Below are 22,843 nucleotides of genomic sequence, written 5' to 3'. Positions count from 1 at the left end.
ATGGAAGGAAGAGGGAAGGAGGGAGGGAGGGAGGGAGGAAGGGCAGAAGGAAGGAAGGAAGGGAGGGAGGGAGGGAGGGTGGGTGTTTGCACATACCTCCAAGCTCCCACTATTCCTTTCCCTCGAACACTCTTTTAATCCTCCAAGTGCCAGTCAGAGCCCCCTCTGTGCAGCCGTCTTAGGCTGCAACTCCATGTGCACAGCCTTGCTTGACCTTCACAGCAACCCTTGCGAGGGAGGTCCTGTTATTACTACGTTTTGCAGATCAAGAAACTGAGGCTCAGCAAGTTTTAATAATTTGCCCAAACCCACGCAGTAGGGAGAGGAAAAAGCGGGGTCTGGACTCCTTCCTAATGCCCTAGTCAGGGGTCCTCACCCTCAGGCTTCCGCAGCTGGGGGCAGCCAAACACAGCCCTTGGAACCGGAACCGGGACTCTTGTGATCACGTCCTGTTCCTGGTCTGCGTCTCCTCTGAGAACGTGACCCTCCAGGACACGCCAAGCCCTAGCAGAGGACTGCATTGCAAGCACTTGGGGAGTTTTTCTTGAATGCCTGAGTGAAGAAATGCTTTCCTGTTTCCTGGTACTAGCCCCAGACTCTCATTTGATAAGGGAAGAATCAGATTTTGGAAAAACAGCAACCGCTTTGGAACACCAGTTGGTGCCACAGTCTCAGTGGATTTTTTTAAAAATTCAGAGAGCAACTGGTGTCTTTTCTCCTTCCTTCGGTTCCTTTTGTTAAACTGCCGTGTGTTCCTGGTGACCAGATCTCGGATGACATGGAGGCAAGATGAAGTGGGAGAAAGGCAGAAGGCGGGACTCTCTGATTCCTGAGGACCTTTGTGACTGGTGGGGTTCAGGCTTTTCGCAGGATTATGGGCCTGGCATGGGCTCTCAGCTCCCTGCAGAGCCTGGTGGTTCCTGTGGCTAGAACAGTACCCTGGATTCCACTTTGGTGACGGTTATACCAGGCTTTGTCCCTGCCCCCTTGAGCACAAAACACTCTGCAGTTCTAGCTGAGAAAGTGTGCCAGTCTGGAAAGCACAAACCCCTGGCTCTCTCTGGTCTGCACAGAACGGATACTCTCTTTGCTAAAACAACCAACCCTCCTTGGCAGAAAGGGTGGTGGCAGCCAGTGGCCTGCCGACTGCTTTTGCAGAATGTTCTACTCACTGCTTCTGACAGGCCCAAGCTCATCAAATTCTAATAAATATCACTTTCAATAAATCCCTCTTAAACGACTTTCTCAAATTAATATGGATTAATTATAAGCATCAATCCCTCATATAAAGTCCCGATTGTGCCAGATGCTGTGCTGGGCACTTTTTGTGAATCATTTAACATTTGTGAAAATCCCTCCAGCTTTTAATTATGCCCATTTCACAGATGAGAAAACTGAGATGCACCAAGCCTAAATAACATGCCCGAGTTTGCCCAGTGAAAGGTGGCAGAGCCAGATCTCAAACCTTTGTCTTTCTGACTCCAAAGCCCATGCCTTTCCCTGCAGCACTATAGTTGGGGTCTTGCTTTGCATGTGCACCCTTCTGCCCTGTTCCCTCCTCATTCCAGGCTTAGGCTGCTGATGACCACCAGCTTGGCCTATTTTTTGTAAAATGCTATTGTCTGCCATGGGTCACAGTGTAGATGGCCCAGGACACCAAGTGTGTGTCTGTGAGACAGAGAGAGAGAGAGAGAGAGAGAGAGAGAGACAGAGAGAGCGGGAGAACACATGCTTGAGGGAGCAGAGTGTCCATATCAGTCAGTGCCTGGAGACTCTTTCCATGATTGCAGGTTGGAAGGAGTTCCTCAATATCCCAAATCAGATTCTGACTTCAGTCCCAGGTTGGCTGTGCCACTTTCAAGAGTTAGAATGTGTTGGATGGATGAACTGACATGTATCTGAAACTCAACCAGGCCAAATCTCATTACCAACTGGAAGCTCACCTGTATTAGTCAGGTTGGGCTGCTATAACAAAATACCATAGGCTGAGTGGCTTAAACAACACACATGTATTTCTCACAGTTCTGGAGGCTGGGAAGTCCAAGATCAAGGTGCCCGCAGATTTGGTTCCTGGTGAGAACTTTCTTTCTGGCTTGCAGATGACTGCCTTCTGGTTATGTCTTCCCTCACATTGCAGACACAGAAAGGCTCTGGTCTCTCTTCCTCTTCTTATAAGGGCCCTAATCCCATCATGGGGGCCCCACCCTCATGACCTCATCTAAACCTAATTACCTCCCAAAGACTTCATCTCCAAACACCATCACATTGGGGGTTAGGGTTTCAACATATGAATTTGGAGGGGGGAAGGCATATTTTCAGTCCATAGCTCCCCCTCCCAACACCAGTACAGCCTACCACACATACTGGTGACCTCAGGATGGCTGCAGACTTCCCGTAGCCATCCAGGCAGCTTGGCCAAGGCCCTGGGAGGCCTGCAGCCAGTGGAGGTGCAGTTACCCTCCTGTCTGCCCTCCGTCCTCAGTGGCGGAGGTCTGTTGGCTCCAACTGTTCCTCCCCTTGCTCAAAGTACTCCAGGGGAATCAGCAGGCCCCAGGACTTCCAGCCCCACAGTGTGGGCGACAGTGGTCACCTCTTTCCAGGGGAGGCTGACTGCCCCTTAGCAGAGTCCCTAGAGCTGGTGACAGGGCAGATCTCCCAAGCTGCCAGCTCTCCCTGTAGGGACAACTGGGAGGGAAAGAGGAAGAGGGAGACATTCTAGTTAGGGAGAGAAAATATGCCAGGAAGATACTGGAGAATAATTCCATGGTAATACTTGAACAAGTTCAAGTTTATACTGGTCCACAATCCCTTATCTGCAATTCTGACATCCAAAGATTTCTAAATATTAAAAGTTTTCCTTAATCTATTTGATGGCAAAACATGACCTGAGCTGATGTGAGGCAATGTGTGACATCTGTATTTATTCCACCTAGAGTGCCTATTCCTATTTCCTGCACTGAAATGTCAAGATGGCTGGTTGTGGAGTGCAGCCCTAGACCAGGAGTTCCACTAGAATCCAACAGTGGAGGGATTCTAATGTCAACCTCTAGTCAAGGCTGTTTGAGCATCAGATTAGAGGCTTGAGAGGAAACAGCTGATAAGCCGAAGCAGGGCCTTTCAGTCTCCTGGGCATCGTCTTTCAGATAAGTAAAATAGACAGAGGTGTCAAGTCCAATGTCAAATGCACTCCATTCCACACCTATAGCTCTATAAAGGCCACAGAGAACTACACTTTGGCTTCCCTGCACTTTCTACTTTGGCAAGAGTAATGCCATCAACCTTCTGGAAAGCACCGCCTTATAGAGTGTAATGGGTGAAGTGTTCTTATAAAGCGGGGAATCTGGACACAAAAACAAGCATGCACAAACGGGAGGTGATGTGAAGACTGCAGTTATGCTGCCACAAGCCAAGGACTATCGGGGGCTACCAGAAGCTGGAAGAGGCAAGGTAGGATCCTTCTCCTACCAGGTACAGAGGGAGGATGACCCTGCTGACACCTTGATTTTGGACTTCCGTCCTGCAAGCCTGTGAGATGATAAATTCCTGTTCTAAGCTTCCTTGTGCCTCTGCAGCTCCCTCTGCCTGGCACACTCTTCTCCAGCTTCTTCATCTGGCTCACCCCCATCTGTCCCCTAGAACTCCCCTGCATCCCCTCTGTGAACTACTTCCTAACCTGCAGACTGGGTCAGGCATGCCTCTGGGGTACGTGCACCTTGACAGAAGCAGCTCTGTGGGGCCTTGTCCGTAGGGCAGGAACCATGGCCCCCCTGTTGGCCCCTCGCCACTCCTTGAGGGCAGGGTCCAGGCCCACAGAAGGCCCCGAGAATGGACTGGATGACCCCGATGTTGGCTTTTCAGGAACTCCCCTTGGCCCTCCATAAAACAAGGTGAGCCCACCTGTTTCTTTCTGCAGGAGCTCTCCAAGCTGGGTCTGGGGCGTGACATGGAGGTGGAGCTGCGGATTCTTCAACTGCCAGTGGATTACAGAGAGGTGAAGCAGAGGGTCACCAGAATCTGGGAGGATCTTCAACTGCAAGTAAATGACAGCTGGGGAGGCAGCTGGGCTGGGGGACAGAGGGCTGATTATGTGGTGGAGACCCAGAGCCTGTGAACCCCAGGACGCTGTTTCTAGGGTTGATGGCTGAAGTGTACCCTGCCCCCTCATCCCACCAGTAAGGGCCCAGATGATTTCATAAGGGTCTATTTGTAAAAGTTTAAGATGAAAGACAGAGTAGATCTTGGAATAAGACTCTGGAGAGAGAGGAGGAAAAGAAATGGAAGCTTTATTCCCAGCCCGGACCCAAAGGTAGTTCCAACTAACAGAGAGGCCCTTGGGTTAGGTCCCAGCCAGGCCCTCGCAGGGGCAGGTGGGTTGTGAGGTGGGCTGAGAGGCAAGGACCTCTTGGACCTAGGAGAGCAGTTTGAGGGCAGCCCCCACTGGGAGACGGGAGAGTGGCCCACCTGGGGAGGCCCATCTTCATCACTCCCAGCCTATCTTACCACAACAGAGTTACTATATAGGAAGCTGGTACAAATATCCCCCAAATACGACGACCAGATAATATTAATAAAACACAGACCACCAAACCATTAAGACAACACCCCCAATATTTTGATAAAACAATCAGCTATTTTTTCAAAGAGGAAAAATAATCGGCTCAAAAAATTCTATTAGACTGTTACTAACTTCCCTTATTAAAGAGTTTCATAAAAGAGATGGAAGCCTCCACAGAAAGGCTAAACTTCTCCTGGGACACGCTTAGATACCAGCTGGATCCCCCAGGGAAAAAGGGAATACACTACCGTGTAAGAATATTTTAAAATATAAAAGATGCCACATGGGTTTCTATCCAGCTGTTTTTCATTCCAGCACATTGATCAGGGGAAGCAGGCAGGGGATGGGGGTGATGCTGGCACATTTGGGATGTTGAGGTATCTTGCACCCCGGAGCTCTCCCTCTGTGTGGTCTGGGGAGCAGAGCAGACCTCAGTTTCCCGTGTGTTCACACAGCTCGTTGTGCCTGTGGGCGTGGACCCCACCGCCAAGGCCATCTTTCTGGAACAGTGTGGCAAGAACTGGGGCTACGGGGACGCCGACATCCGAGGCTTCCACCCTGAGCGTGGCGTGTGCCTTCCAGATGGCCCGGAAGTGATCGCTTCCGGAGTCAGCATGAGGGCAGTCAGCAGGCGCGCCGTGGTCGAGGGCGTGGAGGTGGCCTTTTCCCGAGATGCAGGCAGGTGCGTTTTGTTCCTGGGCACGTAGGGGAGGAGGAAGGGCTGAAGTGGCCTCTGACCAGCCTTTCTCCGGGGATGTGCCATCCTGTGCCATCCAGCTGGGTGCTTGGCGGCAGGGAACAGCCCAGAGTCACCCTGCACACTGGCCCATTGCTCACTCACACCCAGGCCTTGTTCCGAGTCCCCCTCCCACTCACCAGCCTGGTGGCTGGCAGAGGAGAAGGGGTAGGATGGAGATGTTGAGAGCCACTAACATTTTATGGATGTTTTATTTTTATTTATTGCCGGCAAAGTTGTGAATTAACTTCTGGTTTAGCCCAGATGAAGATTAATTTACCTTTTTTTCTCCAGACTCTGACCCCCTAGGAGATAGTTACTCCTCCCTGCAAAGAATGAATGAACAAATTGGTACCAAATTAAGTCCTATGAACCCTGCTCAGGTCCTAGCCTGGCCTCTGAGTGTTCTTTTTCCCTTTGGGTTCAAGCTTTAGTCAGTGGCCAAAGAGTGGCGAAGTGGGAACTAGGTTCACAGATCAACTTCTCACATACCTGGTGAGAGAGATTTAATTTTAAAGATAAAGACAAAGGGAGGCAGAGTGACGCTAATGATGGGGAGGCATATGCATTAGTCTGCCTGGGAAGGGGCAGGGCTTTTTTGAGGGAGTGAGGTGCCACCCCCTTTTTATCCTTTTTAATGGTCCTTAATCACTGGTCCTGGACACCAGTAGGTGTGTCTTATTAAGCATATTAAGCTAGTTTAGTAAAATCAACATATAATGAGACTCAGGGTCTGTTGGAGGTCAGGTTCCTGGCCATCTTGGTCCCAGCTAGTACCACCTGTTTTTGTTTGTTTGTAGCTTTCTGTCTTATCTCTGGATCCTTTCACTTAAAGATTTATGCTAACTCCTGCTAAAGGTGGGGGTTGGCAGGTTTTGAGCAAAGACCTGGAGCAGCTCTGACAATAAAATCCCCCTTTCCTCGTTATTGCTCCTCATTCTTGAGGGACATTGAATGGCAAAGGTCTGACTTCTGAACTGCTTCCTGCTGAACATGAGCATAATTTTTGCCTGGATTAGAGGAGCAGAACTGTTCCTGACTAGCCTAAAATAAGTCTGATTTTCGCCAAGCTGCAGTCCCAGTTGCTTGTACCCTTGTGTTAGTATCATCTAAAGTTTGATGGCTTCAAGCTGTTTACTAAGGAAGTTGACAAGGCAGTTAAGGAGGCAAGGCCCAAAGATAAGCAGGAGGATAATAGCAATTAGGCCTGGGTGAGATTTTGTAGAGTGATTTCATGGTATGCGAAGCCTCCCCAGGGAGCTGCTAGTCTGGAGCAGTCCCTATTCCTGCCAGAATGAGTCCTATTGCTCTTTTATCTCAGGGCAGGGTGATATTATGAATGGTTATATGTAGGTTCTGAGAATTTAGCTGGTCTAGCATGCAATGTTCCCCCAACTGGGCATTATCCAAACAAGGAAGGGCTAGAGCCCACCCCAGAGAAGGGAAGGAGGAGTTGGGGTTGGTCTGATGGGGCAGTTGGTTTATTCTTGGGCCACAAAGGAACAGGTACCCAGGGGGAGCTTATGTTCTGGGGAGTTGAACCACCTCCATAAGTGGCTAGCCCAAGAGGGGGTGCCCTTGCAGTGCGGGGAGAAAGGCCCACCTGCATAGCAGGGGTTACTGAGGGATTCTTCACTAGTGGCTTTTCCATAGGCCTTAGGAGGGCCATATACTAAATGCCAGACAACTGGCATTTTCCCTCTCCAATAAGTACATCTCCCTTCCGGTCCCTGTGTGTATTCATCAGGTTGGTTCAGAGGGCACCAACAGGTGAGATTTCCACAGGAGTCAATCCCGGGGTACTTAAATTGTGGGATAATGGAAGAAGCATTGATCAGAGTCCAGAGCAGCCCTAAGGGGTTATTGCAAGTTCCTCCCTTTGGTAGGGGCATTTAATAGGGGCAGGGGCAGCCAGACGATCAGAGCAACGGCACTTTAGAGTGAGTGCTTTGTATTCGTTAGAGGGAATCCAAGCAGGGAAGCTGCGTTAGGGATGGGATATGAACTTCAAGAGGGGTAGGTTTAGCCAAGGTGAGAGTGAGGTTATCATTCTTAGAGGTAAAATATAATACCTTTAATCCATAGGTGTCACTTGGAGAGTGGGGGTGACAGATCCAGCACTGGGATAGATTTTCTCCACAGGCTATAATTCTCGAGAAATTTACTATTGCATTGAATTCCCATTCTGTGTGGACGGTTGTAAGAGATAGATAGAGCAGAGAAGAAACAATAGACAATAATGGCCACTCATCCTGCTTCCAATGTTAGTATCCCATATGTCCAGCATGTTCAGAGGAGGTGTTTGACAGAGGGAGGGGGTTTGGCAGAACAACAGAAGCCAAGTAAGGCAATAGTAATGATGAGGCCAACTAATAAGCCTGTCCACCACATTACTTATCTATTGGTAAGTTAGTCCTTTTCAAAAGTAACTTAAGGTGTGTGACAGGTTCACAGGTGTATTGAGTGCATGGCTCAGTAACTTCTTCCTCAGGTGTAGGTGCCGTCTTCACTCTGGTATGGTGGGCCCATGGAGTTATGCCCTGCAATTGTCAGGCTGAATGAGTGGTCAAGATAAGAAGACAAGGTCCTGTCCACTTGGGGTCTAACTGGTCTTGTGGATTTCCAGCCTTCCAGGTTTTCAAATAAACCCAATCCCCAGGGTACAAAGAATGTAAAACCATGTCAGAAGGGGAAGGCAATTCCTGATTCCCTTAGGCGTGTAAAGCTTTGATTATTTCCCCTCTCTGTAAGGCATATTTCATTTGGTCCATATCCCTAAGGTTGGCTTTGTAGCCAGGTCCTTCAGGAATGGGCCTCCTGTACATGATCTCTTATGGACTTAACCTGAGCTTTCCTTTAGGGGCTAATTGCATTCTCCAAAGTGCTGTGGGGTGAAGGGAGATCCAAGGTTGATGAGTCTCTTGACATAGTTTGGCTAAATTTCTTTTGAGAGTTTCATTTGTTCTTTTTACTTTTCCTAAAGATTGTGGTCTCCAAGAAGAGTGTAAGCTCCATTTAATTCCTAGGGCTCTAGAGACTTCCTTAGTAATTTGAGAAACAAAGGCGGGCCCACTGTCGCTTTGAATGGATTTAGGGAGCCCAAACTGAGGGATTATTTTTTTGAGCAGGGCCTTAGAGATCTCCGAGGTAGTCTTGGTTTGGGTCGGGAATGTCTCCATCCAGCCAGAGGTGTCAGTCAAACCAGCAAATATCTAAAAATTTCCTTGTGCCTGGGGCATTACCGTAAAATCAGTTTACCAGTCGTGACCTGGATGTGTGCCTCTGTACTGGGTGGGGGTCACTCCCTGGACCTTGGTGGGTGGTAAGTGTTGGGGTTATTCTGGAGACAGGGCAAGCTTCAACCACCTGTTTAAGGAGACTTCAGAAGTTGGGATTAGTCGCGGATTTGGTGAGCCACTGACACAGGGCCTCCTGCCCATAAGGTGTGCTCTGGTGAGCTTCCCGGATGGCTTGGAGTGCAGTAGCTGATGGGAAGAACAGCTGCCCATGATTGTTAACCATCCATTCCTGACATTCTGGGCTTTTAAAATAGCCCCATCTCAAAGGCTTTTCTCTTTCTTCTGGGGTGTATATGGGAGTATAAGAGTTAGGATCTGGGGATACCAGTAGGAGTGACGTTTGAAGTCTGTCCCCACCCTCTGCTGCTTGTTTAGCTGCCATATCGGCTCTGTTATTTCCTCTTATTATTTCTGCTTCTTCCTTTTGATGGCCTCTACAGTGAATACAGGCTATACTCTTTGGCAGGAGTGTAGCCTCCAACAGCCTCATAATTCACCTCCCCCCCAATTTATAATCTGTTTATTCCCTGAGGTCAGCATTCCCCTCTCCTTCCAGATGGCTCCATGGGCGTGTAGGATTGAACAGGCATATTTAGAGTCAGTGTAGATATTGACAACTTTCCCTTTCCCCAGTTCTAGTGCTCTGATCAGGGTAATTAACTCAGCCCTCTGAGCAGAGCAGCCAGGGGGCAAGGCTTTAGCTTCCACCACTTCAGTGACAGAAACCACTGTGTAGCCTGCCTTTTGTCTTCCATCTTTCATAAAGCAACTCCCACCAGTGGACCATTCCAATCCCGCCTTCTCTCTAGGGAAGCTCTTTAAGTCAGCCCTGCTGGAATAACCTGTTCCATAACTTCCTCACAGTCATGAGTTAATTTTGGACCTGTCTGATGTAGCAAGGAGGCAGGGTTAAGGACATTACAGAGCCTCAGAGTCACAGATAGGTTGTCTAGAAGCATGGCTTCGACTTGGAGGGTTTGACCAGGGGATAACCAGTCTGCCCCCCTTAACTTTATGAGGTGGTGTGGGGTCCAGATGGTCAGGGGCTGTCCAAAAGTTAATTTGTTAGCTTCTTTGAGAAGTAGCAGCTACAGCCTGTAAACACAGGGGCTATCCTTTAGCAGTTTGGTCCAATTGTTTAGAAAAACAGGCTACAACCTGAGTCAGAGGTCCAAGTTTTTGTTTAAGCAAGCCCAGGACAGTTTCTCCTCTCTCATGTACATGTAGATGGAAGGGTAGACTCAGGTAGGGTAAAGGTAACACGGGGATTCTCATGAGATGGTTTTTGAGTTCTAGGAATGCCCAGTCACAATTAGGGGTCTGCTCAAAACGGTCAAGTTCCTTCCTTTTTAATTGTTCATACTAGAGCTTAGCAATTAAGGCAGAATTGGGGATCCATATGTGGCAGAACTCAGGCATTCCCAGGAAACCCTGGAGCTGTTTTCTCGTACTAGGAGTGCCATCTTGCAAATATGTTCTTTCCTGTCCTTAGATAGTGCTCTGTGCCCCTTTTCTATTATTAAACCCTAAGTGTTCTACCTGCTGGAGGGATATTTGGGCTTTTTCCTTTGAAACTTTATATCCTCTCTCGGCCAGATGATTTAAGGCATTAACTGTGTTATGGTCGAAAAGCTCTTTGGTGGGGTGGCAGTTAGAATGTCATCCATATATTGAAGTATAGTACCCTGTTCTTTTTTTAAAAAGTTAATTTATTTATTTATATTTTATTTTTGGCTGTGGTGGGTCTTTGTTACTGCGTGTGGGCTTTCTCTAGTTGCGGCGAGCAAGGTCTACTCTTCATTGCTGTGCGCGGGCTGCTCATTGTGGTGGCTTCTCTTGTCGTGGAGCATGGGCTCAGTACTTGTGGCATGCGGGCTCGCTTGCTCTGCGGTATGTGGGATCTTCCCGGACCAGGGCTCGAACTGGTGTCCCCTGCATTGGCAGGCAGATTCTAAACCACTGTGCCACCGGGGAAGTCCTAGTCCCTTGTTCTAACTCAAGTTCACTAAGAGCCTCAGCTAAAACCTTTCGGAAAAGGATGGGAGAGTTTTTAAATCCCTGGAGCAAAACCATCCAGCAAAAATGTTGTTTTCTCATACTGCCACCTGCCATTCAAATGCAAAAATGTACTGAGATTACAGGGCTAAGGGCACACAAAAGAAGGTGTCTTTTAAATCTAGTACTGAATACCAAATCCTTTGGCAGTTTAGGGTAGAGAGTAAGGTGTAGGGATTTGGCACCCCTGGGTGAATTTCCTCCATAGCTTCATTTACAGCTTGGAGGTACTGAACTAGCCAGTATCTCTTGAGTTTTTTTTTTTTACTGGCAGATTAGGAGTGTTGCAAGGAAAATGGCAGGGTCTAAGAAGCCCTTGTTTGAGTAGACTTTCTACTTAATGCCTGCTAGGGCTTCTTTGCTTAATGGGTATTGTTTTTTATTTGGGTGATTGTAGGCGGGTCGCAGCTTGACCATGACTGGTGCCCTCCTGGCTCTGCCCATGGTGTCGTGGGCCCATACTGAGGGATTAAGCCGCAGAGGGTGGTAGCATGAGCGCTATGGAATGGAAGGGAGTCTTAGGTATTTTGATGTTAAGTTTTTTGTCTCTGAGATAAATTGTTGCTCCCAATTTATATAGTAAATCTCTTCCTATTGGAGGAATTAGGCATTCCGGGACATACAGGAAAGAGTGAGATAACTTTTTTCCTTCCAAATCACACTCAAGGTGCTCTATAATATTGCGTTCCTGCGGCTTCCCTTTCACTCCCATTATCTTACATTTATCTTTGGTCATTTTGCCTTGTTGGGTGTTCAAGACCCAGTAGGTGGCTCCTGTGTTGACTAAAAAGTCAGCCTTTTTACCACCTATAGTCAGGGTCAGCCAGGGCTTCTTGGGGGTAATTTCTGGGGCACTCCTAGGAGCCCCTGGGCCCCTTCAGTCCTCTTCTTTTATGTGTGTGACCGATGAGGGTGGGCCAGGACATGATGGTCCACTTAGTCTCCTTCTGAGACATTTGGGGCAGTCCCCCTTCCAGTGGCCCTCCTCTATGCAGTTAGCACACTGATTGGCTTTAAGCCCTTCTCTCCACTGTGGGCATGGTCTTCGAAATCCCAGGCGACTCATTGATGTTACAGGGTCCCTTGTGTGTGTGTGTGTGGGGGGGGGGGGGGGGGGTGTCATCCCTTGGAGGTCGATTAACCCTGAATTGCTAAAGCCAAAGAACTGACAGTTTGTTCTGCTCGTTTATCTTCCTTTGTATCGGCCTCCAGATCCCGGTTGTTAAACACCCCAAATGCTGATTCCACCAGCCCGGAATTAGGTGTGGTGGGCCCTGTCTCCAACTTTTGTAATTTTCTCCTAATGTCTGGGGCACTCTGGGAAATAAAATGGTACTTAATAATGACCTGCCCTTCCAATGACACCAGGTTTATGCTTGTATATACTCGGAGGCGCTCCCTTAGGTGCTCAAGGAAGGCTGAGGGATTTTCCTTCAGTCCTTGGATGACTCCTTGAACATACTCCAATTTATGAGTTTCTTCCCCGCTAATTGAATGCCCTTCAGAATCAAATTCCTGAAATGTGTGAGGTGCTGCTGACCATTTTCCTCTAGATGGCCCCGCCCAGGGTCCGTGTTGGGAACAGCCTGGACTCCAGGCTGGTATACAGCATGCTCCGTGTTATTTTGATTGGTCTCAGCAGCTTCCTCCCTTGCATTAATTATAATCAGTACCTTTTCTTCCCCAGACAATAAGATGTTTAGGAGGGTTTGGGTATCCACTCAAATGAGTGTGCAGTATTCCCCAGACTAAATTAAGGACTTCCTCGGGGTCTTCCCTTAAACCCTTGGATCGATCCTTCCAGTTATAGAGATCCAAGGAAGAGAAGAGTATCTACCACAGTGGTCAGTTCGCCCTTTGCATTGGGAACCGCCTGAAGGGGGAATAGCTTATTGATTCCAGAGGGCTGGTACTGAATGCTGCTACAGGTGTGCATTGGACTAGTCCCCAAGGAAGGTGTACTGAGAGATGAAGGTGAAAGAGTCGGGGAGGGGGACCACCCATTGGGCGGAAGAGGGGGCACCAGGTAGGGAGGTGGTGAATTTGAGGGAGTAGAGAGTGTCGGGGATTCAGGAGAGGTAGGGGTAGATGTCAATGACTCAGGAGTCTCAGGTGAACTGTTGGAAGCGGGGGCAGCTACCCTTAGCAGAGGGGGGAAGTCAAGAGGATCCTCAGGCTGAGATTCCAATTCCAGGAAAGAGAAATTTGAACTAGCCTCACATTTTTTCCAGAAGCCCTTTATTTGGCTAAGGGCCATGAAAAATTGGACATAGGAGATCTCATCCCATTTTTTTTTTTTAACGCTGACAATAGAGGTCAAATTAAAAAATAGTATTAGAATTTAGAGAGTCATTAGTTGGCCGACTTTCTCCATCCGCCAGTTTATATTGGGGCCATGCGGTGTTACAGCAGAAAATAAGTTGTCTCCCTGTTAGTGGGCGCTACTCAAAGAATTTCCAGTTATGGAGAATGCACCTTGACAGCGTTCACTGGGATAGAGGCTTGATTACCCATACTGGGGAGTCCTTATTTAGTCTGTTTCCAACTTCCCAGTGGCCTCTTCTTAGGGTTGGTGGCCATGCAGATCCCACAAGATTGACCCACACCAAGCGGTTTAGGAGCTCTAACTGAAACCTGAACCAATCTTTGCAGGGGCTGGTAGGGGAGACACTGTCCAAGAGGGCCTTAGTTATAAAGTTCCCCCCTTTTATTTTAACGTTTATTTATTTTATTTATTTGGCTGTGTCGGGTCTTAGTTGCGGCAGGCAGTCTCCTTAGTTGCGGCTCGCCAGCTCCTTAGTTTTGGCATGTGGCCTGCTTAGTTGTGGCTTGCAAACTCTTAGTTGCGGCATGCATGTGGGATCTAGTTCCCTGAGTAGGGATCAAACCCGGGCCCCCAACGTTGGGAGTGCGGAGTCTTAACCACTGCGCCACCAGGGAAGTCCCTATAAAGCCCCTCGTAAGTCAGTGACTAGATGTTCCCAGACCCACTGTGGGGCTGTAGGAGATATCTTTCAGCAAACAGTCCCCAGAGATAGGGTGAAGGGGGAGTGGGAAATAAGGGTTCTCTAATCAGATAAATTGCTCAGATAAAGAGCCTCTCCTGTAGTCAAGGGAGGCTTGTTCACGAAAGGTGTGTCCCTGCTCCGTTACAGGTAATCAGACAGGGAGGCCGAATGCCCATTTGGTATGTGTCCAGTTTCCTATACTCGCAGCTACGAGGACCCAAGGACTTTGGACAGTTTGGGGTCCTCTTCTTCCTTCCCCAACTAGACAAAGTGATTTTCCTGAAATCTGATGAAAACCAGATTTTTAAAGGGTTCATGTCTCAGAGAAGGGATCCCTAGGGATCTGTGGTAGAGGGTAGTGGGGAGGGACCTACCCAACAGAGACGTATACCTTGCCTCGGGATGGCAAGTTAGGGCAAGAGGAACCAACACAAAAGGTGTGCTCTTGCATTTTTGACTATACCCTAGAGGTGGGAACGCGGTAGACAGTTGGGGCTGTGAATGTTTTACAGTGTGCCTGCTTACACGGACATTTGCTTCTGGTTGGCAGGGTACCCAGTGCTCATCTACGCTGGTGCATGACCAACTTATCCTTTTTGGTGGCAAACGCCATAGTGGCCTTCAAGTGCTCAACCCGTGCCCACAGTTGTGGCATGTATTTCCAAGAGCATTAGGACAAACAAAACCACATAGAACAGAGATTGAAGCTTCACTCATATCAAGAACAGAGACTAGGGCTCACGTCACACACATGAAACAAAGAGATGTTCTTTTTTTTTTTTTTTTTGTGGTACGCGGGCCACTCACTGTTGTGGCCTCTCCCGTTGCGGAGCACAGGCTCCGGACACGCAGGCTCAGCGGCCATGGCTCACAGGCCCAGCCACTCCGTGGCATGTGGGATCCTCCCGGACCGGGGCACGAACCCTCGTCCCCTGCATCGGCAGGCGGACTCTCAACCACTGCACCACCAGGGAACCCCAAAGAGATGTTCTTTACCTGAGGAGTGCTCCACTTGATCCTTGGCTGCTTTTCAATCTCAGGCTTAATTTAGTAGCCCTTACTGGCCCAGCGGTTGAGAATTGGGGCAAACGGCTCAGTTATTTAGCCGGCTTTGTTGGCCCTGGGTCAGTGAGTAACCCTGAGTTAACAGACAGAATGTGCCCCTTGTTGGATGCCAGAATTTGTTACCAAATTAAGTTGTATGGACCCTGCTCAGGCCCCAGCCGAGCTGATGCGCCCTGCCTCAGCGGGAGAGGGTTCTTCTTCCTGCTTGGGTTAAGCCTTATTGAGCGGTCAGAGATTGGAGAAGCAGGGACTAAGTTTACAGATCAACTTATCACCCACTTGGCGAGAGGGATTTAATTTTAAAGATAGGAGTGAGGCTAATGATGGGGAGGCATATGCATTAGTCTACCTGGGAAGGGGCAGGGCTTTTTCAGGGGAGTGGAGTGCCACCCCCTTTTTAATGCTTTTTTTGGTCCTTAATGTCCAGCTATGGCAGCTGGTAGATGTGTCATTTAATATGCTAATTTAGAAAAATCAACATATAATGAGACCCAGGGTCTGTTGGAGGTCAGGTTTGTGGCCATCTCTTCCCAGCTAGTTCCATCTAGTTCTTTTTTGTTTCTTATCTTCTTTTTTTTGTTTCTTCCTGGATCCCTTAACGTAAAGATTTATGTTAACTCCTACTAAAGGTGGAGGTTGCAGGGTTGTGAGCAAAGACCTGGAGCAGCTGTGACAACAAAATGACTCAACGCAGACATGAATGAGAAAGGTTCACGGGGTTGGGGGGAGAACGTTTTGGATTAGTTGGTTGAAAATCTGGTCCCTTCCAGGGTTCAGCCACTTGCTGGACATGAGGCCGAGAGCCGGTCTCTCCATGGCTCATTCCCAGCAGCATGTTCTTTGGCAGAAGAACAAAACCTGGGTCTCCCTGGTGGCAGTCTTCCCTCATGCTTTGCGGATGCTGCATTGCCGCTTCTGCTTACATTTCACTGAGGTTAGAGGCTGGTCCAAGGAGTAACTTGGCATTTTGTGTGGTTGTAGGTACGTCTGCGATTACACCTACTACCTGTCTTTGCATCATGGAAATGGATGCGCGCCGCTCGTCCATGTCCCTCCATTATCTCCTTCGCTTCCGGCTAGCCTGCTGGGAAAAGCCCTGCAAGTTATCATCCAGGAAATGCTGGAGGAGACTGAGAAAGCCAGGCCTCAACGCCTGGTTCACAGGAAACTCAGCCTTTGCGATTCCAGACAGGGGGAACCAACTGGGAGACTGCTCCTTTAGAGAAAATTAAATGTTTCAGTCCTGTATGCAGAGTTCAACTGTGCTTTGAGAGGCTTTTAAAAATTTGCTTGTAAAACAGTTTACACAGAGGAAAAAAGTTCTGAATTAGCCCAATGAAATCACAAAGGGTTATTTCATTGTCAGAAGAAAGAACACTCTGAAAGGCAGACATTTCACAAGGGCTTAACTAGCTTCAGTTATGGTTTTCCGGACAATAAAATGAAATGCGAGTAATTTTTTTTCCTCTTAAAAGTCTATGCAGCAGGCCTGTGTGATCCTGCCCAGATTTCTGGGACCCCAGACTTGTTTTGCGAGCCCCGTGTGGTGGGATGACCTGCGACTGGCCGACCATGGGAAACGCAGGTGCAGCTGCTACTCGGGCGCCCCACTCTGGGCCTCCAAGCTTGTGCATCCAGGTGCCGTGGGCAACTTCTGAGCCACTGAGTCTTTAGTGTTTGTTTTTTTCTTTTTTAACTTAATTGAAAAATTATTGTAAAATACACGTAACATAAAATTTGCCATTTTAACCATTTTTAAGTGTTCAGTGGCATTATGTACATTCACTTGTGCAACCATCACCACCATTCCATCTCCAGAATTTTCTCATCATCCCAAACGGAAACTCTGTACCCATTAAACAGTGTCTCCACCCTTCTCCCCAACCCCGGCCCTTGGCATCTATTATTCTACCCTCCATCTCTGAATTTAACTACTCTAGGGACCTCATATAAATGGAATCCTTGTCCTTTTGTGACTGGCTTATTTCACTTAGCGTAATGTCTTCAGGGTTCACCCATGTTGTGGCATGCATCAGAATTTCCTTCCTTTGAGGCTGAATAATACTCCATTGTATGTAGAGACCACATTTTGTTTATCCATTCATCTTTCTGTTTTGTTTTGTTTTGTTTTTGTGGTACGTGGGCCTCTCACTGCTGTGGCCTCTCCCATTGCGGAGCACAGGCTCCGGATGCGCAGGCTCAGCGGCCATGGCTCACGGGCCCAGCCGCTCCGCGGCATGTGGGATCTTCCCAGACCGGGGCGCGAACCTGCGTCCCCTGCATCGGCAGGCGGACTCTCAACCACTGCGCCACCAGGGAAGCCCCATTCATCTTCTGATGGACACTGGGTTGCTTTTACCTTTTGGTTATTTTGAATACTACTACTATGAACACTGGTGTGCAAATATCTGTTAGAATCCTGGTGTGTGTGTATATGTGTGTGTACTGCTGGATCATAAGGTAATTCTATGTTTACTTTTTTGGAGGAGCTGCTATACTGCTTTCCATGGCAGCTGTATCACTTTACATTCCCCCAGTAGTGTTTGGTCCTAAAGCAAAGGTTAATAGCTGGGTTTAGCTTCCCTGCCATGGTCAGTGTTATCCCTACATTTTAAGAAACAGAACCTCCCCTTTTTATCTTTCATTTTGCCTTTATGACACGGTTCTAAGCTGTTCACAACAAGGTTTTACTTGTCCAGTGTTTTCTGGGGGCAAATTTCCATTGGGAACCCCATTAGCAACACTGTATTTTGGAGAAAGAGCTTGAAGGTGGCTAAGCTCTGGGAAATTTCTTCTTATGTTGGTATGCTCACAGCTATCATTTTCCACTTAATTCCATTAAAAAAAAATCGTCACTTAGTACCCAGGTTTATTCACTGTAAGAAAAAGCAGCTGCACCTTAATGACAAAGGAACTGGGCAAAGGAACTCACTTTACCATTAGCCCTCCAGCACACTTGTGCATTTGTAATAGTCTTTACAGGACCCCTTTGCAAATGAAACTGGCTCACTTGCCATAAAAATCAAAGTCCTACTGTATCAGATCAAAGGCAGCAAGTGGGGTGGGATGGTCTGGCCAGCAAGCATAGGTCCTGCTGCACGGCTGTTAACGTGGAGAGCCTTCTGTAGTTGTAGGCAAACACCTGCTACCCAGAGCCCTGGACACCCCCTTATTTTAGCTTCTGTCTCAGGACGGTGGCAAGCAGGCGTCCTCTGGGACCCGGCTCCAGTGTTATTTCAGATTGTAAAATGCGTATGGCTTGGTGCCAAGCAAACTCTTAGATGTCATCCAGCTGGAGGCCCAGAGCTCCCTCTTGATGAACGTCCCTGTCATCTCCCCTCTGTGGCCTCCAGGGTTTTTTAGGGAGAACCCCAGAGGCCCAGTTCACATCCTGGGCTAAGTGGCCTGCCATCCCCCGCTGATACACACTGGGGTCTGTTTAGTTATGGCTGATACGCAGCAGTTCTGAGACAGTTTGAAAGCTGACACAGCTTCAAAAGGCTGAGCCCTGGGTTGGTCATTTAATAGCTGGGGGTCTCGGACATATCTGCGTGTTTGCTCATCTGTAAAACAGAGTAATAAAAATCCTTCCTTTGCAGAGTTGTTGTGAAGATCTGGTGAGAGAATGGATGTGAAAGTCCATCAGCGATGACAGGAAACTTTGCTGAATGTGGGCTTGTTGCTGGACCTGTGAGGGTAAATATGGAAATAGCCCTGCTGGATTGTGGCCTTAAGCAGTGGCATGGTGGGGAGAGGGTCTAACACTTCTAAAGACCCAGCACCTTCATCCTCAGAAGAAACTGCTGCTCCTCTGGCTGAGGACAGGTGCAGACTGCGCCTCCACAGCCTGGAAGCACGGCATCACCCACCGGGGAAGGTGGAAATCCTGCTGGGCTCCTGTGTTCTCCCCACTAGAGCCCAGACACCCACCCAAGCCTCAGAAATGAGCCTGTTAGTCATCGGTCATCTAGTAAGGGTCCCCTGAGTGCCAGGCACTCCGTAACAATGGTAAGCAAAACCCCGGGGCAATGCCAAGCTTGAGAGTCCCCTCTTTTTTGTTTTTAGGTCCAAGTGTTTGAGACTCACCAGGTCTTTAGTAAGCATGGCCTTTCATTTACTTCTGCTGCCTACACCTTGCTAATTAGCGCTTTGTCCGGTAGCCTGATTTTATTACTGGAGTATAATTTCCCATGATCAAAGTTTAATGAACGATGAGCTTGTCTTCCTGATGTGTCTCAGGTTTGATTCTAGAACATGTACAGCTTGCTTCCTTAGAACATGTATTCACACTTCCTACCATAACCGTTTCCCCTGGCAAAGATAACGATGCCCAGATTGTAGAGTCCCTGGGGCAGGCCAAGCTCGCTGGCTGGAAAGTAACTAACATTTCTGAGCAGCGCCAGGGAGCTGCATCCTGTGTGCGTGTCTATGGCCTCACCTGCGCCCTCTGAGGAGGTGACCGACAAGGACATGAAAATGTGCAGAAAGTCCTTTGCCCCAGAGTCACCCAGATCAAACCTGCCCTGACTTATGTCAGCAGAAAAGTCTACACATCATTCAAAAATCAAGTACAGATTTCTATATTTTATGTATTCAAATGTTCTTCTGGCTGATTTAATGGAGTGAGAAACAGAATAGCTTCCCTGTTCACCAGCAATTTGCATGCCGAGAAGGTTCAGCTGTCAGAAATAGAGCGAAGCCTTCATGCAGAACACCTCCCAGCGATATGTGTGAACACACATGCCACACGTAGCTCAGCTTCCCTGCTCAGAAGTGTGGTTATTCTTCCAGAAGGGGTGGAGGGTGGGGCAAAATCAGAGACCAAAAATGCATACGGAATTCTTTTATTTAACTTAAACCATGTAGTACTTTAACTACTAGAAAAAAGCAGAGTAAGAGAAACTAAAGTTGCCTTAGCTTCAGCCATTCAAAATAGACAGTTTCTTTTTTTTTCCATAAAGAATCCAGAGTATATCGCAGTAACAGGAATAAATTCTTACAACAGAATATACAAAAAAACCGTTTGAAATTTTTTTCATCTACTGATTTTTTATATAAACAGAGGAATTTTTTAGGAATAATTTATACACAGAAAGTCATTTTATGTAACAAATTGGCCATGTTATTACCTTTTTTTTTTTTACTTTTTTTAAAAACTTTTTTTTTTATTTAAACAAGAAAACTCAGAAAATGCATTATTTGCGATGCATCCATTCCATCGCGCCTTCTGGTTTGATTTTTTTTTTTTTTTTTTTGTCCCAGAGGTAGACAAACTCTGGCAAACCTCTCACCTCAACCTCACTGGCTTAGAAAGCAGACAGGTGTTTTTGCCAAGCATCTACTCCACCTGTGGATGTGTCTGTGCAACGCCAAACATCCAAATGAAAAGTTGCAAACAAAACCCAAATTGTTTCTGGATCTTTCTCCCATGTAGAGCAAAACACCCGAATGTTGCCAATGATGGGGATTTTGTGGGGTTGTGTTGACATGGCCAATAACCCATTGGGAGCTAGAGGAAATGGAGTCAAACTTAAAAAAATCTGGTGTGTCTACAGTTTTTATTAAAAAGAATTTGTTTTGTACTGAAAAAAAATCTATGTTCGGTGTTCTGCCTTAAATAAAAATAAATAGGGTCTCTTCCTTGTTATAGCAAAGCATTAATCATGATATGAGGCATGTAAGCAAATGGCCTGCGTGCACCAGAATTACCATCTTTTGTGTGATAAGTCTGTACGCTGTGCTCACTGTGAAAACCATTAGCTACGCAATGGAGTCCTTCCATCTCAAGGCATTGTATAACAGTACAACTACCAAACCGACCCAACCAGGTGCCGAAGGTGCCATGGCACCACTGGGCTGCCACACCTCTGCTGTTTCCTTGGCCAGTGAGGTTCTTTCAGTCTGTTAAAGTAGCTACACTCCAAAGGGAAATGACCAGTAAAAGATGATCCCCTGCCCAACCAGAGGGTTCTGGAAGACCAAGATACTGAAGATACAGAACTACTTCTTAAATCATCATCATTCCTTTGTTATAAACTAGGGCACAAAACATGGGGGGAAAGAGGGTGAACTACGGCTTGGGTCAGGGAAAAATCCTTTTTTGGCATATTGTAAAGCTAGCTAGTAAACAGGTGTCCTAAAAAAATGGATCACAAACACACATTTGCACACACAGAGAAAAAAAGTGTCTTTAAATTATTCTCAGCAATTATAAACTACAAACATTTTATAAAATTATTCTATGTTCTTACAAAAATGCAATGAAACATTTAATTAGTTCTTGTAAACCAGATCTTCGTCAACTGACTACCCGTAATCTACTGGACTTAAGAGCCCTATTGAAAACGCTAATGAGTGACTAATTACAACGATGTTTACCAGAAAGATGTGGACACACACAAACATGGACATACAGATGAGTGATCATTATGTTCTTGCAGAAACAAAATAAAACAAAACCCTAAAGTCATGCCCCAGAACTGACACCTGACAGGTGAGATGCAGTTTGCGTTCTTGGAACAATTTGACTGAACTCCGCAGTAACAGTTTCCAAAGTAGGATGTTAGGTTTATCTGTTGAAACCAAATGCCCATGGACGACTGTTGAGCCTTGATGTGGTCTGATACCTTCAGAAACCATCAAGTTCCAAGCACAGCCCACACTTCTTCCAAGCCCTGTACCTTCTGCTCGTGCTTCCTCTCTCCACGTCATTCACGATCCCTGTTAGAATGGTTTCCTGCTGCCTTATCATTCCACCATCAAGGCGTGTTCATCTGCTTTTTCTCTAAATGACCAACTAGTCATCTAAGCTGGAGGCCAAAAAACGAAACCCTCTGGCCTGTCCAAGGTCTGTATCTTCAGCATCTCTGGCAACAGAGGTTCAATCTAAACAACATCCTCTCTTGAAGTTCTCATTGGTACCACCAACTATGTCAGAGTGGAGTAAGAAAGTTTGATTTTCATCACTGGTTCTTAAAGGGTGGATCTCTGGTCCGTATCTCCCAATGCTGCTTAGCCCAGGAAATGAAAAGACAGCCAACAAACACAAAAGTACCATTAACAAAAGAACAAACCCCAAACCTTAAATGCATTACTGGGACTGCTGGAATGGGCCAAGGCATACCATGGAGCTTTACTGTCAACTGGAGGGCGCCTGTGTTTTGAAAAGGAGTTGCCTTTGACACTGTCTGGCTGGAGGACCCAACAGTGACAGCTGAGGACCTTGGACCAAGCATCCTAGCCTTCTCACTGATCTAAGTGTGACCTTGCCGTAACAGCGGCCTGCATCCCGTGCAGCCACCTGCCAGCAGAGGTGGGCTGCTGAGAAAGAGGTTTTGGTGGAACAAACTGGCCTAGAATTTGGCGTCATACTTGGCTCTTACATCTGTTATCCCAACTGAAACACACCACTTCATGCCAAGCATTTTGCCATTTAGTTCCACAATAACCATTTTTTCTATCATTGAAATGTTGTTCCAAGTCATAAGAAACAGGCTGGAAGGAGAGGCCAGTGTCGGCCATGAACACGGTCTTCTATCTTCCAAGGGGGAAGCACATTCCAACTGTGTCAAAAGTCAGGACATCCTCTAAGGGAGTCCTGGGGTGGTCTGGGTCTCACCCAGCTGAAGTTCAACAACGTCTCCAGAATACACCAGCTCCTGCTGCCTCAGGGAAGGGCTGTGTGTGATCATGTTTTAATGCTCACATCAGTTCAATGATGTGCCTCAGTGGTTCACGTCACTTCAAGCAGTGTGAGCTGCTGTCAGGAGGCTGCATGGAGAATGCCACAACTCAGCTTAAGTTATTTGGAGCATACAAAGGAGGAAACCAAGAAGAGGTGGGAAAATCAGCATAAAATTAGGCTAGAACTGTGGATAGATGATGCCTTGGTATAGTTAAGGTGGGTGGTTTGGTCCAGTAAAATGACTGCACCATCACACAAGCAAAATTTTCTTTTATTTAAGTGTTTCTGAAGCATTTGTTATGATGGGCACTATACTGTTAGTGTTTTCTTTCTACTTAAAAGGAAAACCACTTACATAAAACAAAAAGTGACACCAACAACTCGGACAGTTTAAACAAAACCCTTATAACCAGCTGAATGATCTGTAGAAATCCAGTTGTG

The 22,843-nt window shown here is 47.3% G+C and overlaps 1 protein-coding gene across 1 annotated transcript; it reads left to right on the top strand.

The window, feature by feature from the left end:
- The first annotated feature begins 874 nt into the window (after positions 1–874).
- PGPEP1L (pyroglutamyl-peptidase I like) lies at positions 875–15,950 on the top strand. Its single transcript, XM_065871757.1, is given in 5 exon segments — positions 875–916; positions 3,914–4,036; positions 5,011–5,237; positions 15,700–15,847; positions 15,849–15,950. Coding segments are annotated over 5 exon segments (642 nt in total).
- The last annotated feature ends 6,893 nt before the right edge of the window (positions 15,951–22,843 follow it).

This window comes from Phocoena phocoena, chromosome 2, assembly GCF_963924675.1.
Source record: "Phocoena phocoena chromosome 2, mPhoPho1.1, whole genome shotgun sequence".
Classification (NCBI taxonomy): Eukaryota; Metazoa; Chordata; class Mammalia; order Artiodactyla; family Phocoenidae; genus Phocoena; species Phocoena phocoena.
The sequence above is the reverse complement of the archived record's forward strand: the minus strand, read 5'-3'. Positions and strand labels throughout refer to the sequence as shown.